The 18,738-nt window shown below is 46.3% G+C and overlaps 1 protein-coding gene across 3 annotated transcripts in view; it reads left to right on the forward strand.

Moving 5' to 3' along the window:
* Window positions 1–18,738, forward strand: part of LOC119434991 (DNA-directed RNA polymerase III subunit RPC4-like) — a 53,868-nt gene that overhangs the window by 12,824 nt on the left and 22,306 nt on the right. For all 3 annotated transcript variants that reach the window (XM_049672324.1, XM_037701980.2, XM_037701987.2), the window contains exons 5-6: window positions 9,842–9,978; window positions 11,375–11,600. In XM_049672324.1, coding sequence (XP_049528281.1) covers window positions 9,842–9,978; window positions 11,375–11,600 — 363 coding nt within the window. The remainder of the gene's footprint in view (window positions 1–9,841; window positions 9,979–11,374; window positions 11,601–18,738) is intronic.

The raw sequence follows: 18,738 nt of genomic DNA on the forward strand, positions 1-18,738 counted from the left end.
AGTTCTTTTGTAGGTACTAACCGTTTAACATACATTGCCTCTACTATCATTATTGGGAGCCATGTTAGCCAGGCAGCTACTGCACCTTCCTTGTAAATCACTACATTGGTGGCTCCTGGCATTGACAGGGCGCCATCATGACTTTGTCTCGATAGTTGGCAACTCTACCTTCCATTTAAGGTTGTTACAGTGTATCTGTTTCCTTTCTGCTTGGATGCAGTTCTCAACCTTCTTCAGGATGAAAAATGCTTTGGTTTTTCATTATTTTCACCATTGCACATAGCATCTGTCAGTTGCTTTTTCAGATTTATGCTTCCCTAACATGTAGTAGGGTTCTCATCACCACTGAGCTTCAAGTCATCACTCTCTCTTGACATACACTGTGGTGTCTCACACGGGCTCTTGCAACAAAGGAACGACAACACAGTAGTGCTAACAATCAAAAGGGCATTTATTGCACCTTTCATACACTAATACACGCTAGCCGAGTTACAATACATAGAAAATTCACATGGGCGCGCGACAAATCAAGTAAGTCCGACTCACCGCGACCGGATAGCGAGCAAATATGTTCGCCCCATGCTATGACACCATCGCCTAGTCGTTCCTGTGTACGGTCATGCGAACGGTGGCGCGTTCGAACGATCCGTGTTGGTCCATACCGGTGCCCTCCTCCTAGTCACGCGAGACGGTCTCGCGAAGCGTGGATCGGCGCACGCGCGGGATGTCCGCATCGCTCACCGACCCCAACCCGAAGTGCAACAGCCTTCTCCCTTTTGCGCCCGCCTAACCCCCCCGCCGTCAGGTGGCGTTAGCAGTGCAACACTAGCGCCATCTCTCGTAATACGCTGCAACTCCGCTGCCGTAAAGCTACGCGGCGAAGCCGGATTACGGGAGCCATGCGGGGAAGCCGGATTACGGGAGCCATGCGGGGAAAACAACATCAGGGGACGCGTGAGAGTCGCGCATCCTCACATCCCCCCAACCTTAAATCACTGCATACTCCGGCGAAACATGTCAGCATTGTCTAACATCAACGCGTGCTTCGCGAACAAAAGGTAGTACATGCAGCAGTGGCCGCACCGAGGAAATGTCCACACGCTTTCCATAACATGCGAGCCGACATTGTCTCTGGGGTTCACCGCTGGCTTCCGCTGGTCACAGCACCAGCTCTGCAGATTCGACGGCACGACTCCAGCCCAGGACTCCGGAAACGGCGACGCAGAAGTCGGCACGAGCAAGCATCACTCACGCCGACGCGCCCTGCTGACGAGAGCCGCAGCAGCCGTTGGTGACTGCCGGCTCTTTTCCCAGCCTCCGAGCGTTGCAAGCCGGACATAGGCGGCTGCCGAAGTCGCTGCGCCGAACTGGCCACAGGCATCTCCATTGCCAGGGGTGGCTCGTTCGTAGGCCGGGGCAGCAGTGCAGACGATGTGCAGGTGACAGCAAACTAGGGTTGACTCCGCTCATGCTGCGTACACTCAACGCACTCGACAAACACTAAAGTAGTGCAAGGGAGAGGAATTCTGCATGCGCATCGCCCACGTGGTATGACGTTCAGTTCGGCTAGCAAAATTTCGGGCGGCATTTCATATGCTAAGTTCACGTGAACAATGCTCGCTTTCTTGAATCGAACGAGTAATTTCAATTTGTGCGAGGCTAACTAAAATGAGGGAAGCAAAGTGCGACACCTCAACACAACGGTCCACCAGGTTGTGTCCCTCCACGTGCGACAGGCGGCTTCGTGAAGCCTTAGGCCTAATGCGTCGCTACCCTGACAACAACTGGCATCCACAAATAAAAAAAAAAACATCACCCAAAACGGACACAACAGGCAGCCGCGAGGAGACGTTAGCTATGTGAGGTGGTCCTACCCCGCTCGGTGCACACAGCATCCGAGTTGACGGCACCCACCGTCCCAGACGGTGTCGGAGCGCCCGGTGCCAGGCCGCAATACCAGTCAGCCCGTAGCGGCACCCGTGGCCCACGGCCACCTGGCTCCCTGAGCAGCGACTTCCGAAGTCAAAGAGATAGAAGAAGCTATTTACATAAGAAATTCGGACCACCCACGAGGCTTCCGTACTCACTCGCTTCAGGCTTGCCAATGCTCCGCGGGCGCTAGGCCTCGCTCTCCCAGGATGCAGATCATGTGGCTCTCGTACCGACGAGTACTTCAACAAAACACTCGGGAAAAGGCTTAGTATGTTGAGAAGTTGAGAAGAACACGCTACAGCAACCGTCACCTCGCTCAAGAAAGCCCGCCGCTGACACTTGCGATCAAAATCCACGCTAGGACTACGCTTCGGTTGAAACAAAGGTTGTCTCGAACTGAGCAAAACTGTTAAAGTTATCGTCCGATGCCCCGAGAGGCCCCACGTTAGGCGCCAGATGTGGGGTCTCACACGGGCTCTCACACGGGCTCTTGGGACAAAGGAACGACAACACAGTAGTGCTAACAATCAAAAGGGCATTTATTGCATCTCTCATACACTAATACACGCTAGCCGAGTTACAATGTATAGAAAATTCACATGGGTGCGCAACAAATCAAGTAAGTCCGACTCACCGCGACCGGATAGCGAGCGAATATGTTCGCTCCATGCTATGACACCATTGCCTAGTCATTCCTGTGTACGGTCATGCGAACGGTGGCGCGTTCGAACGATCCGTGTTCGTCCATACCGGTGCCCTCCTCCTAGTCACGCGAGACGGTCTCGCGAAGCGTGGATCGGCGCACGCGCGGAATATCCACATCGCTCACCGACCCCAACCTGAAGAGCAACAGCCTTCTCCCTTTTGCGCCCGCCTAACCCCCCGCCGTCAGGTGGCGTTAGCAGCGCAAGACTAGCGCCATCTCTCGTAATACGCTGCAACTCCGCCGCCGTAAAGCTACGCGGCGAAGCCGGATTACGGGAGTCATGCGAGGAAAACAACATCAGGGGACGCGTGAGAGGCGCGCATCCCCACAACACCAACAGGCACAAAGGCCTGTTTATGCAACATTTCGATGTTAACACAACAAGAAAATAAGTTATCATAGATGCATACCTGCCAACTCTTCCGAATTTTCCGTAAAATGGACGAATTTGGAACCATCTTACGATTTTACGAATATAGACTCAACTCGTACGGAAAACTTTTTTTTTCACGAAAAATTTTTCTAATAAAGTGTTTTTGTTGGAAGGGGGCGCTGCTTTCCTCAAACCACTCTCAAGATAGTGGCGCCACCAGGGACGACGGTGATTTTGGGTCGATGCAACATGCATTTTCTGGATAGGATGCTGCAGCCCGTCGTCACTTCCGGTCACCCCTGTGTCGTCTTCGTTAGGCCTTCTTTTTTTTGCCGGTGTGCCAGTTGTGTTAGCCTCGTTTTCTATTGTGCAACTAGCTGCTGCATCGTAGCTGCATTCGGCGCAGTGCGACTCTTTGGATTCGTAACGACTGGCGATGGTGTGCTCGAAGCCTTGGCAGTACTTTCAAGTGTTCTTGAAATCGTACACGACGGAATTCCCTTGTTTAGTGCCGTCAAAGAAAGGGGACAAGTTCGGATTTTGCACCGTGTGTTGTTGTGATGTGAACGTTTCGCATGGTGGTAGAGCCGACATCAAAGTCCACATCGCTTCGAAAAAGCACCAGGCGTCTCTGCGAGCCACGGACAACCAGGCAAGCCTGACAAGTTTTGTGAGAAACGAGAGCGACTTTGGCGTTATTCAGACTGAATGCCTTTTCACTCCATTTTTAGTTGAACATAACATCCCGCAGAGCGTCAGTGGTGGTACCACGCTGCACCACTTTTCCGGAAAATGTTCCCTAGGTGCGACGAAGCTAAGCGCTACGCGTGTGTACGAATGAAGACGACGGCGATCGTTCGGGAAATAGCCGCGAACGCCATGGCTCCTTTGCTGGATGCGCTTAAACAGCGGCTGTTTTCGATCGCCGTGGACTGGAGCAACAGTAGGGACTCGCAGCTTTACCCCATAGTTGCGACCTATTATGTTAAGGAAGCTGCTAGAGTTGAAAGCCGCCTTCTTTGCCTCGGGAACATCGAAGGTGAGGCGACCGGTCAAAAGATCAGACATTTGATTCTTGACGAAATGAAGTCTAGGAATCTGCCTATAGAAAACCTTCTGGCCATGTCCTCAGACAATGCCAATGTAATGATCAGCAAGAAAAACGGCTTAACTACAGTGCTGAGAGAAGCTCAGCCAAGTTTGATTAGAGTTGGTTGCCCGTGCCATCTCATTAACTTGGCCGCCCAGACAGCAGCTTCATGTCTTCCTGTAAAGTTGATGAGCTTTTGGTTGACAATTTTTTTTTATCTCGAGAAAAGCTCGAAACGGAAAGACCAACTAAAAGAATTCCAAAAGATGTATGACGTCGATGTCAGGAAGATCTTAAAGCATTCGCCTACACGTTGGCTGTCTTTGGGCAAGTGCTTAAACATACTGAACCAGTGGAAGCCACTTCTCAGCTTTTTTTGTGTGTGAATCCAAAAAGTGCGACAAGCAGAGCTTGTTTTTGGAGTCCTACTAAATCCCAAGGACTTCTGTACTAACACCGAAGGGCTGCGCACAAACCCCCAGGAGTGCTGTGGGTCTTGGACAAAAAAATACTGATGAAGATGGACCCTCATTGAAGAGAAACAAAGGAAGTAATGCACCTCAAGCAAAAAAGCTAAAACTTAAGACTGGGGAATCTGAAGCTAGCCATGGGTCCCGTGAGGAATGCCTGTTTTATTTTTTATCATCAGAGCTCAGCAGGGCGTGTTGTCTTTTCCTGCAAAGTAAAGTGCCGCTTTTTGAGAAGACAAACTGCCTTCTTCAGGCACAGGCTCCTCAGATTCATGTACTGAGGGGCCTCTTGAACCAACTTCTCGAGGATTTTATGACAAGATTTGTGCGCCCAGGTGTTGTCAAGGGATCTCAATCATTGCTCTCTATTGTCTATGGAGCTGCAGAAAACCAAAAAGAAGATAGAAACATCTTAATTGGCAGCACAACCTACTCCGTTGTTGAAAAGCTGAGCGCTCTTGAGAGAGAGTTCTTTTCTGCCGTACGTCTTTACTTTGCAACGGCATGGGACTATATTCGCCACAAGTTTCCACTTGAAGACGTCAACCTTAACATGGCTGAAGTTGCCCAAGTGAAGTCGTTAGAAACTGCTTCATTCAGCAGTATACGCTATTTTCTTGATTTGTTCCCTGCAATGCTGCCTCGGCAGAGCGATGAATCAAGAGCAGCAGCCATCGACGCACTCGAAGTCGAATTTGCCACCTTACAAGCACACAAGCTTCCTTCAGACATATTGAACAAGCCTAGGTGTGACGTGCAGTGGACCAAAGTTGGAAACATTCAAGGTGTTGATGGAACGCTCAGGTTCCAAAGAGTTTCAGTGATTATGCTGGAGATACTGTCGATTCCCCACAGTAATGCTGAGTGCGAGCGAATATTCAGCACAGTGAACAAGACGCGAACAGAGTTTCACTCATCTGTCACTGACACTTCCCTTGAAAGTCTCCTGATGGTTAAAGGACACCAGAGTGGAACTTGCTTTGAACAAAATTACACAGAGAAGTTTCTAAAGCAAGCTAAGTCGGCAACAGCAAAATCGCTGCAAAAATAGTTACACAAGGGACTGTTCTTTATCGCTGTATAAGGAGAACGAGACAGTGAAATTGAACATGTGGTTGTGAAAGCCCAAAGGAAAAGACCTTGAAAGCAATCTTTTTTTTGTCGTCTACCCCCCCCCCCCCCCCTCCTTCCGTCACAAGTGTACGAATTTGGTAGTCTTCAGGTTGGCAGGTATGTAGATGTAAAATGCAGGGGTATCTTTCAAGTTAGCCAAACTTGTACCTGCATTTTTTTGTGTTGATTTGTGCTATAACGCCAGGCACCCAGCAGTACACGCAACTCTCGTTAATTTGACCCTAGTGCGATTAAGTTATGCACGAATTCTCCGAAAAACCAAATGAGCGAACGGCAACAAAATGAAAGGATTGAAATCTTTTTTATTGTTTGAAGTAGCTTTTCGTCATCGACAGGCTACTTCAATACAGTATTATTATAATAACTATACATGTCGTCATCGGTCAGTGGCCCACAGACCTCAACAGTATTGTCATCCCTGACAAAAGCATTAAAAGAGACATTGCCCAGGGCACAGTGCATGTTGTCATCATCACTGCAGGACAGGTTGCTGCCATCACTGTCATTGTCTAGGCCTCTAGGGAACCAGTAGCACCGTCTACTGAATTCCTTGCATTCTCAAACTTTTATTGACCCTTTTCGCGGAGCAGTTTGTTGTAGAGAAACGAGATGGCGCTTACAGCGGCGCGCCATACGTCTCCTCAGCGACCGCGCACGAATACGAAACCATTACCGCTTCTACCTAGCTTCTGTACGATGAGCTGTCGAAAATGCAACTGAGTTTTCGCTAACGCACTGTGCTCCATTCATGCAGGTTTGAATCATGTGGATTGAAGATGTGTGCAGTAGTTGGCTGCAAAAATAGTGACTGGCATATTAAGGAATGTAATGAATATGTGGGGCCAAGTTCGCGGACCGCTGCTGCAATTGTCCGTACATGTTTCCGGCACTTCGAGATGTACGGCTTTCTTCGAGAATACAAATTTGCTAATCCACCAGCGTTGTATTGCTAACCTTCAATGAAAGGGCTTCAGCCCCGGTACGTCGGCAAGAGTGAGTACCGCTCGTTAATAAACAATGATAACGGGAGTAGTGCCGCTTTCTGTCATAGTAGGTTTCGCTCACGGTATCTACACACATCTACCCCAACCAGCACGAACATTGACACCCACTCTTTCGCCTACGTGCCAAGAATAAGTGAATGGGCGAACACTTGAATATATGCCCACTGTATATGCACAATAAGTGATGGTACTACACCGATAGCGCACGAATGGTTGAAGCTGAATGTTTTGTGACGGTCCAGAAGAGTAAGCGAGTTACTCGCATAATACGCATTTGCTACAAGGTATTACAATGTGCAGAACAGCTACGTTTGAAGCCTTGTGTGCAGCAAGAACAAATCTAACGGAACTGAGCACACCCTTGAGTGATTAGGCAGAAAATGATCAGATAGTGACCGCACCGAGGAACCTTACTGAGTCGGAAACTTGACATGCCACTGCTTCAAAATATTTGCCGAATAAAGAACGAAGAGCAAAACACGCTAATCCTGATTCAATTCATGATCGGAAAGTTTGGATAGCTTGAAATGCATATTTAGCCCCGCTTTCAGAGCAAGCACCAATACGCTGCTCACGCTGTTTGGACGTAGCTTAATCAGCTCCGAAAGCGCTTTCACATGTTCTCTGAAGCTGTGGCCAAAGCTTCGTGTCGTCCACCCAGTCACCGTCTACGATATCTCCCGAAACAGAGGTTTTCTAAGCCACGCTGGGGCGTCGTACTTTCCATTGTAAACAAGGAGGCAACGGAGGCAGTTGAGTAAAGTAATGGACGTGTCACCACGTGATGAAACATGGCAGCACCCACGGGATCGCGGCGAAAAGGGTCAATAGCCGCTCTGCTCATGAGGGTGCATCTGTGCGGGGTTGAATTAAATGAAGCGACATGCTTTCTCATTCGAACTAAATGTGTTTTCCTTTATAGCAATGCTTGGTTTCTCGCCAGGGCTTTCCAGTGCATTCGAATTAAGGGGGGAAGTGGGTTTTAGAAAAAAAAAAATTTTACTCTTCCAAGATACGGTGCTGAAAAGTTGTACATATATGCAATGATATGTGCTTATTTTGAATATGTAGTCTATTTTTGGTTATCTCCTCTGGTTCTAATTTTATATGAGCTTCCTTGAAATAATTTTTTGCATAGGTTTGCAAAATATCTTATGCTTAGATTTCTCAAAATAGGGTGTCATTGGCTTCTGTATGATTCAAGGAATGCCGTAAGACCAACCTTATTGCTCTGCCTTAACTGGAACACGAGTAGCGAGACTTCAAAGTTAACCACCAGAAAAACACTCCTTCGAGTTCCAGCTTCAAAACCTCGCAGCTCATGTTCTAGATAAGGCAGAGCAATAAGGTTGGTCTTACCTTAAGACCAACCTTGGCGAAGGAAACTTGCATAAAATTTGAAACCAAAGGACATATACGAAAACGGACCTTATATTGGAAATAAGCACATAACATTACATATATGTACAAGTTTTCAGCACTATATGTCAAAGAATAAAGATTATACAAAATTTTTAGTCCAAGACCCAGGTCCCCCCTTAAGTGAAAAGTTCCATCAACCAAGATTGAATTAACAAAGGTCAACTGTACTAAGAAGCTAAAAACAAGTGCGTCACCATACAAAGTTTGGCTATCTTGTCCTGTGCATGTAGAGTGGACATATTATTAGCCATGTATTACATGTGGGTATTGCCAAAAAACTTCAAAAATTTGTTGCAAGCTCTACAAATTCTTCGTTGCCAGTATACAGGGTGTTTCATTTTAGCTGCACCAAATTTTTAAAAATTGCCTGTGGCAGATAGTGCAATTATAATCCTTGATCTAAACTACTCGATGAGGCGGCTATTACTTCCATGAGAAATTAAAATGCCTAATTGAATAATTAACATAATTATGCTAATAATTAACATAATTATGCTAATCAACTTTGTAATTAATTATTTTACGGCACGAGAAGACATTATCATTGCCTTGGCGCTCTTTGGCGACATCTGGCCCTTGCGCCAATAAACCACACTAATCAATCATCTTTCAATCTACGAAGTATAGCCGCTGAGTTTGCAAGGTGACACTTGGAACAAATTCTCAGGACTGAACCAGTTTCGAGATATTTTCAAAGTGTCTGACGAAATGCATGGGCATTCCAGTTAACTTTTTGAGGAAAACGCTGTTTTATGCATTGAAGCACAAAGTTAACTGGAACACCCGTACATTTCGTCGGACAATTTGAAAATTAATATCTCAAAACTGGTTCAGTCCTGAGAATTCATTCCAAGTGGATACGCCTTGTGAACTCAGCGATTATAATTTGTAGATTGAAAGATGTGCTGTAAAATAATTAACAAAGTTAATTAGCGTAATTATGTTAATTATTCAATTAGACATTTTGACTTCTCGTGAAAGTAATGGCTGCCTCATCGAGTAGCTTAGATCAGGGATTATAATTGTGCTATCTGCCACAGGCAATTTTTAAAAATTTGGTGCAGCTAAAATGAAACATCCTGCATGTTGTCTGCATGAAGGGTGTTGTGGTGCTGTGACAGCGTTTGAATAATGCATTGTTTAGAGCAAGTTCAAGTTTTAAAAATTGGCCAGCTAAAGTTTCCCATTGTTACCTTTATTCCTTTTAATGAAGTTTTGTATAATCACAGTGCATTAGCCTTTTATGTTGTTTGATAGGCAATTCCCAAATTAGGCGCATGAATTGTTGATGCTCTGATAGCAGGCATAGTGCACCCACTGAAAAAGGATATTTTAGGTAATGTACTTGTACTACTGTCGCTGCTTCCAGTGGCCTGCTCCAGTGACCCGCTGCAGTGGCTGATTTAGCTAAGGTGTTGCGCTGCTGAACATGAGGTCGTAGGATCGAATCCCGGCCGCGGTGGCTGCATTTCGATGGAGGCGTAATGCAAAAATGCCCGTTATGCTTGCATTGTAGTGCACGTTAAAGAACCCCAGGTGGTCCAAATTAATCCGGAGCCCTCCACTACGGTGTGCCTCATAATCAGAGCAGGTTTTGGCGCGTAAAACCCCTTAAAGAAGAAGATGCTCCTAGTTGCTAGCTGTACTGTAATTATGAGGTACTGAGCAGTACTGAGTGAAGAGGTTATGTTTATTGGAGGATTTTTGCAGCACCATCTGTCAAATGGAACAAATGCGAGTCCACACCAGTTGAGAGACCCAAGTACCAGGGTCCCAGCGGCATCACCCAGACAGCGGAAGAGAAGATTCAGGATGAAAAGAAACTGGAGCTGCTTCTTAGGAGTGATGTGAGTGTTTCACAACTGATATCAATGTGAGGTAATAATTTTGCTATGAACCAGGAACCATGAATTTAGGATGCAGGGTATTGATGCCTATGCTGTAAGTAGATGGGAAGTGTGTCCTATGTAGTTGTCCCATCATGCTTCTGTGCTTGGCATTGCCAGAGCTCTTCAATGCTTATGCTGTTCTTTAATCTCTTGCCAAAGATTGAGATAGGTTGATTTGAGATAGGGCTTGTTACTGTTAGGGGCACTACAGCAGCTAAGGGTAAGTGGCAGGTGCATATGTGCATATGCACCATGAGCTGAATAGAATATAGTGGTAAAGTGCTTTTTCAGCCATTCCTGCTGCATTTTTTTTGCATTTATATTTTTGACATTCATACTGGATAAATATCCTGTTGCATAATTGCTATGAAATCGACTTGTGAAACCTACAGCAGCAGTTGCATTGTACTCCTCTAGTGCCGTGGTCTGGTATATGTGATAAAAGGGTGTTCACTTTTAATTCTTTGCTCCACAATACCAAAGGCATGCTTCGCAGCTAGTACAGGTTTGCTACAGTCGATCCCAGATATATTGAATTATTGTCTATATCGAACAGTCGTAAAATTCCCTTGCATAGCGATGTACCACTACTATATCAGATGCCCATTCACCGCCACATTTTATATATAGAATGTTGTGCCACGCCATATCCCTGTAAGTGCGTTTCTCCTAACGGAGACTCACTCAGTTCTCGCGCCGTCGGACATATTTAATGCTGGCAAATTCGAAACGGCGCTGTTTTGACAGATTTAAAACAAGTGCAGCTCTCAAAGAGAGTGGAATTTGTTCTGCAAAAAGCACAATGTGGGCAAAATCACCTTCCTTTTCTTGCATTGCAGGTCATGAGGACATGAGAGGTTGAGTAGATGATAAAGTTGATTGTGTAGACTGTCTTCTCCATCTTGGCCCGGCCATTAAAAACTCTATTGCAAATACATCCACCGTGTTCTTGTAATGTCCACCTCATGTACGCCTCAAGCAATGTCCACTTCATCAAGTAATCTAGCTCAAGGACTAAAATTGGGCTATCTCTGCCACTGGCAATCTTTAAAATATTCTGTATAATCTAAAAAAAAAAAACACCTGTTAATATATGCAGTTGCACCTTTCGTTACTTTTTCTTTTTTGAGGTACTATAATTTTTACAAAAATTTATATGCATTTCTGAGTAACACAAAATATACTCACTCTGTATTGCTATAAAGCCTTTTATGCAATGCACCACTAATGTTACATGGCACAAAGAAGTGTCATTTTATCATGCCTTTTCATATAGATACTGTCAGCATTAATATGTTTAAATGTGGGGCAGGTAGTTTTGCATGTTAATTGTTTGTGGGGAATTTGTCCGCAGTTCATAGATGATGGGCATGTGGAAATGCCTCGTCTGTGTCCAACCACCCTACCGCTGATAACGCCGTCTGTTCCGGCCTCTGAGCGGAAGCCTATGGTCAAGGCCGAAGGGGGGCCAGCCATCAAGCAGGAGCCATTGGATGGGCCTGCCCTGGATAAGGCTGTACCAAGTACAGCTGTGAACAGACTTACCCTGGCTGACCTATGCATGGACCCAAACCTGCCTGGTGAGTGGTCATGTAGGCAACGCATCCTGTGAATGGACAGCAATGGGTTCCTGAACCTGGCATCAGCACATTCTATTTCATGCCTTGAGTGGGCATTCGTAAAATCTTTGGGTTCCTCAAACGATCTAATAGCAGAAATGCTTGCTGACAGAAATACCCTCTATTCGAATATAAGGAGAGGTTTTTCTTAAAATCCTGAGCCTCAGTCACCCCCCGCCTTATATGCCAGGCTGATTTAATACAGCATAGACCGCTTATCCACAAGTTCTGTCGCCTATAGGTGGCGTGCAAGGTGACTTAATATGGCGCCCACAGAGAGTATGGGAACCCCCGAGTACATGCGCGTCCTTCATGTCAGCTCATATTTGGCTTAGCGCTTGAAGTTGGCTCTACCTTTCTCACAATCACTGCCGCTTAATGGCATCATCACCACATAGACGCCTCAGAAACGCGAATACGGTGCCTCATTGAAGGGGAAGAGGTCATGAACCCCAAGCACATTATTTGTTGCGGCGTGAAGGCCTGCAGCGCATTGTCTGTCGCTGTGCAAATAGCTTTGCCTGCAGACGTCGCATGTCCGCCAGAAGTCACACGAGCTGTAATTTATTTATGACCGGGAAGGTTCTGTCAAGGTACGTTAGCTTGTCTTTTTCTTCCTGCTAATCGCGACGGCCCGCAAAGCTGCTTTTCGCGCACTGCCGTTTTGCGACAAAGAGTAATTTTATTGCCCTGTGATGTTCTCGAGCTCCTTTCACGTGATGAGTTGTTATGAGCAGATATTTATATTAGATAATTGAAAGGAAGGATATCACTAAGGTTATCACAACTGCGATTTCTCAGGCATATTTTTTCTGCATCACTATGCTAGTGCATGCAGATGTTAAAAAAAAGATGTCGGTTGTTTTATTTTTCACTGGTGCAGTTGTAGTAGCGTTCGAGTGACGAGGAGTCACGACAGAAGCTTGTTGCACTTGAGAATGCCTTGCAGATGCACGTTTATTACATTCTTGGGCTGCTTGCGTCCTCGACATGTTCTTTCTGTCATGAGGCCGTACAGGTAAGCATTCGGAAGGCACATATGTTAGTCAGTCGTCTCCTAACAGGCTTCCACACCTGTGGGTCTGCATACCAAAAAACGAATTAGTGTCACTGAGGAGCATTCTTTACAAGAATAGTTGAAGGCGTTAATGAACTATTGATATTCGGCACTACACAATACTTGGTCTCTGTATCCTCCAAGCCATAGCATCTTTCTAGAGCATATTGATTGTTGCCGTAAATACTCATATGTTCTCGTTGCGCCGGCCACAAGTGCGCAGCTCGAGCTTGGCCACGCATTGGCACACAGGGTGCAGCTCAGGACGTAAGCATATGCGTTTCTGGCGGCACGAGACACCGCGGCAACCACATACTACAAGTTGATGCAGGCGAAACCTGAGAAAATACTTCCAATGCTCGCCCACGTACATCTACTCGGGATCAAAGCTACGCCGTTGTTCGTGCTACTGCAATACACTGTCGCAGGCTCTAGTTTTCTAACTAACGCATCGATTCTCTGTAGAAAAGCAAAATATTGCACATAAGCAAAAAACTGTAGTTTTCTTACCTACGTGGCTCCCGAAGAAGTCACTGCTGACGAAATGCACACTGCACACTTTCATCGGTGGTGTGACCAGTGTGCCAATTCGCAGCTTGACAACCCATTCTTTCTTTGCCACATATTTGGGGAACAAGTGGAGGCTCACTTCACTTGCCACTTTGTGGCACGCAGCACATGCGATTGTTTTTGAATTTCATCTTGCACAAACGATGCGTAAAAACAGATAATCAAGCCTCCTGGCCACTACGAAGAAAGCAAGCAAACGCTGCCGACGCGCCACCTGCGGTTACTCGGATACTCATTGAAAAAAATTCGCCAATGGCCGCGAGGCAGCGTGACAGTCTACGGAACATGCGATTAATGCAAGTCACCGGAGGCGTGAATATCCCCACTGTAAGCGGTACCGGCACTATAACCTAGCTGACATTTTTCAAAGGCTGTTCTTGCACGTGCAAAACATGTAGGCCAAGCAGCTGCGTGTGTCCGGGAATCGAAGCATACGATCGGAAAGTGCCCTCACTTTCGTTGGGAAGGTGGTTCGTCCGTTTTCCAAGTGCCGTACAGCCACTGCAAATCATTTTATTATTTCTGCATCAAACAGGCCGCCGACTTGCAACGAGACGGCGCTGGTTAGGCCTAGCCGGTGGGTGTGGTCGGCGATATGCCATCGTGGGACCCTCGCTCTTGATATATAATTGTACCCATAGGTGAATACATGTTAATCTGGTGTGAGAGCACGTGCACAGGCTGCACTGACGGCAACGCACGTGAAAAAAGAGTTCGCGGGCGATCTGCCAGCAACTACCCCGAATGTGCATAGCAAAAGTTTGTATGTGCGTGTGCTGGTAGGAATGGCAAAAGCTCGCACATGGACTATGTTCCAAACTAAGGAATTTGGGGAACACAGTTAAAACTAACAGTATCGCAGAGTCAAGTTTGCACGCGTGATATCTGCACTGCGCAAAGACACACCTCACGATGTGCGGATGTGAAACGCACTTGCAGCCTTGACCGATTTTTCCATGGTGCTGGAGTTGTAAAAAAAGACTACAAATTGATTTTACCGTTGAAATTAATTTTTCTGGCCTGCCCAATAATTCAGCCATTTTTGCAACCCAAATTTTGTCTGAAAAAAATCAGTCGGCGATTGTATTTAGTTTCTGTACACAAACTGAAGATCCAAAGAGCGACAATTCGCACGCGTTCAGTACAGACCGTGTGTTGTTGGCTAGCGGCTGGAGCAAAAGGCTTCTCTGTCGCCTAGGCAACCCCTGTGTGCCTACTGAGCCAGCACGCTGCCACCGCGGTCTTTTTCCTTTTTTTTTCCCTCTGTTTCATGTTCGTTCGCTCGTTCTGCGTCTCCTCCTCCACATCGCCCTTGTCCGGCGTACCACATTGAGAAGTGTGAGCGCTGCCTCGCTTGTGTGTGGGATTTTCTGGCAGCTGCATAATAACCAGTATTTGGTCTTGCGTGGCTGCACTTTAAGCAGTGTGCGGATACATTGAGTTCTATTGGAAGATAAGTGGGAGTCAGAAAATACCGCTATATATCCGCTCCTGCACTATAAGCGTTTACATTATAAGTGGTCTGAGCTGTATGTTACTGTTTTAATATGGCAGCAGCAGGGGCAAATTTCTGGCGATCCAGATGTTAAACAGCAGCGCAAATTGTACCAACCAATTTGGGGGGGTGGGGCAGTACTGTATTTTTGCTTGTATAACCTGCACTGAGAATTCGAAAAAGTTAACAGTAAATATGGAGTGCGGGTTATATGTGAATTTCGCCTTGAGGGGTGGCTTTGCGGCAGCGCAAATTTCGCCTTATGCTGTGGTTTCACAGGGTTGTGGCCACATCTCAAGGGAAAGTTCTCACCCATCCAGTTTTTTTTCTTTTCCTACAGAATCCCACCCTCTCCCTGCCTCCGCGTGTTGAAGCTTTCTTCCCCCCTATTTCATGGTTGCCGTTTTTCGTTTTGGGTGTGTTAGTAATTAGTATTTCCGGCAATCCCCGCCGAGTATGAATCCATTGGCTACTCTTTATCGCCTGATATTAGTGTGCCTACATAAGTTCTTTTTCTTGGGTCCCCCCCTTGCACCACAAAACTCCATATATCATCATTTCTTGGGTCCCCCAGCTGCACCCTCACCTTATAGTCATGACCGCCTTATAATCTAATAAATACGGTACCTATTCACGCTGGCTTGTCACCCTGACAGCCATTATAGTCTTCGCAGAAGTAGGCGAAGAGTAGACAAAGCTGCCTTAGTAGAAGCAGAAAGCTCCGGGCATAGGTGGGGATGGGGGGGGGGGGGGGGGTAAATTCTTGTTTAGTGTGGGTCTCTATTTAGGAAAAAGCAATAATGGGATAGCATAATGGCAATCTTAATGCTGCGTACTTTTTGTGAGTGGTGGAGAATAATTAGCAGCAGAACTTCCCAAGGAGCCACCACATGCAGCTTGTATCGCGGTCACACAGACAGTTAAGACGAGAATATAGTTTAGCGTTTTTGCCGCATATGTACGTTGTTACGTCGGCGTCGCCAGGCGCGGCGAAAATTTGCCCCGTGTATAGTTCGGTGCATCAAGCATAGTCCGCAGGAGTGCGACGACGAACTTCCATAGAAGTCTTCTTGTCCTGTAATAGCAGCTTGTGAGGCTCTGCTGTGCTATCTAACATCTCGCTATTTTTGAATGGCAAAATTTTTTGAACGTGATTTCTAGGCGGGAAAAATAAACGTTTCCCATTTGAGGCTCGTTGTGCCAAGTCGCCCCCTGTAGCTGCTAAGGTGCAGCTCATATCCATTGAAAACTGCAGCGTGCCAGAATGGACATGCCCCAGGCTGGAAAAAGTCCAGTGCGCATTTGGCAAGTGGTTAGTGCACTGCTGTGAAAGCGTTGTAAGCATTGAATTTTAATTTTCCACCGTAACAGGCAGGAATAATGGTCTGTTAGACAATATTACATGACCTATGTTAATTCATGACACTCATCACAATGCACCCCATTGCATTGGGTTAGAACATAACCCCTTCAGACGCTGTGTACACAGTAGTGTACACCGAGATAGTGCATCTACAGCAAAAACACTGATGAAAGTAATGATATTTAAAATGTGTCTCAGATAGTACCTTGAAACACTTATGATTGGAATCGTGCTGCAATTTTAAATAACATGTGCAAAATGGTTTAGTAAAATGAGTGGGAAGGTAGACTGTTAAGTGTTATGGCTTGGTGCCAGTATGTTGTTGTATGTAGCGGGTTCACTTCTTTCATTGCTGTCGAGAGTTTTCGCATGGAGTCCACATTCTGCAAACTTGACAAAACTCACTAAAGAATTGAAAATTCTCATTCTTTTCGGCAGCTGTACACTTTCTATGATTCTGAAGATGCAAAAAGTGAGGTGAAAGTAAGTTTTCAATAAACAGGATAAAGTGGGGTCTGAAAGGGATAAACAGAGCACATAACAATTTGCAATTGATGTTGCTTGCCACAACATCACGTCACAATGCGTGACGCATAAAGTTACCGGCCTTTTGGTATCTCTAGCCCTCATTCTATTGGCAGCCATTACACTGATGGGCCTTAAAGGGCCCCTCACCAGGTCTGGCTATTTTGAACTGACAAGCTCAGTGTATACAATCTGCGCTAACGATTGTGCCTGCAAAGTATTACACTGCTGTGCGCTGCTAAAAGAGCTTAAATTTCAAACCAAATGTCATTTGCCCTTCTCCTTGCGGTCGCCGTGCTCCCCAGCCGGAGAGTTGACGTCTATTGGCAATTGTGCCTATGTACACCTGTGAGCAAAAGTATACGGACCAGGGGTTGCACGAAAAAGCCGATTCTTTCCTCTGCCTGTGAACACACCTTGAAATTGAGGACTGCAGCCTAAACTTGGCATTGCGAACTTTTCAGTATACTTATCAATTCCAGTTTATGGTTGTTAATTACGAAGAAATTAACTTTTTTCGGCGACCCTGTGGTCCGTATACTTTTGCTCACGGGTGTACATGGCAGTGCTGTGACGTCGCTCATAGTGACTCGTGACTTTGAGAATTATTCAAGGCAGCAGCACTTATTTGTTTAATCTGTTGCTTCAGTAGACGAATTAAAGTTTAGAGAAATAATCAAACATACAAATCGAATTTCTGCGTGTTTTTTACTTCGTATAGAGATGTACTTCTATTTCGTCTGCTTGTTTCAGCGCGCGATCATGCTCTGTGATCTGATTGCGTCTGCCTCAGTGTTCGTGTAGCACTGACTTATACTGTCCAGCACAAAATCGTCTGCTGTGTGAAACAAGACAAATGCAACAGCTCGCGCGCGAGACTGTCAGCGGAGGTGTGCCACACAGCAAAAAAGGAGAGAGAGAGAGAGGGAGGGAGAAAAAAAAAAAAAGCGGGGCTTGTGACATATGCATCACACGATCCTCCAGCTCCATCACAGTATGGGAGAACGCAGGGAAGGAATTTTGCTTGCGGAGGCTAAACGGGGGCAAATGGAGAAAGTGTCTATGTTGGCGGTGACACTCGCCTCCTGAAATCATGGGTTCGCGGCATTGCAATATTTCTATCTCAGGTATTAATGAACCAATTTGGAAAATTCTTGCGGTAGAACGCTCCCGAGAGTGCACGTAACAACTTCCAGCATATAACCAAAATTTGCTATATGGCCTGGTGAGGGGCCCTTTGGGTGTTTCAGATGAATTGAGTGTGTTGAGTCCAGATTTCAGAAAGCTGGATTCAACTGACAAAAAGCTATTTACGGGATATATTTACAGTGTTAGTGCAAGTGGGATTAAAACTGCGATCGACAGAGATTTGCCACCATTTCGTCTACCTCCACTTCACTGCAGCCACGCTGAGGCGGCTTTTATCTGCAGCGGTCCCATATCATGAGCCCCATCGGTAGAAGCACCATCCCGGTACATCATCAATCCAACAGTGGTTGATGGAGTGTGATAAGGCTTGAGCCTTGCTACGTGAACGATGTCACTTATTGCTGATGATGATGCTGAGGGACTGGCAGGGACGATCTCATATTTTACATCAGTGAGTTGTTGCAGCACGCGGTATGGACCAGTATTATGTTACAGCAGCTTTTCGGAAAGCCCCACGTGGCGGGTGGATGAAAAAAAAAGCACGAGAGTACCCGGAGCAAAGTGTGCATCTTGATTTCGGCAGTCATAGAGGGGTCTCTGATTTTCCTGAGAGACATGCAGGCGAGCATGGGCAAGCTTCTGTGTGGGGTCAGCATGGGCGATGGCATCGCGCTCATGTTCGTTGGCAGAAGGTACAGTTGAAGGCAGCAAGGTGTCCAAGAGTAAGGCAGGTTCTCGGCCGTACATGAGATAAAATGATGAATAGCTAGCAGTGTCGTGGTGCAATGAATTATATGCAAGTTATATGGAAAATTTTGAAATGAAGGTCCCAGTCATGGTGGTCGGCTGCAGCGTACTTCGAGAGCATGTCAGTGGTGGTCTGGTTGAGGCACTCAGCGAGGTCATTGGTCTATGGGTGGTATGATGTGGTCAACTTATG

The sequence above is a fragment of the Dermacentor silvarum genome, chromosome 1 (genome assembly GCF_013339745.2).
Source record: "Dermacentor silvarum isolate Dsil-2018 chromosome 1, BIME_Dsil_1.4, whole genome shotgun sequence".
Taxonomy (NCBI): domain Eukaryota; kingdom Metazoa; phylum Arthropoda; class Arachnida; order Ixodida; family Ixodidae; genus Dermacentor; species Dermacentor silvarum.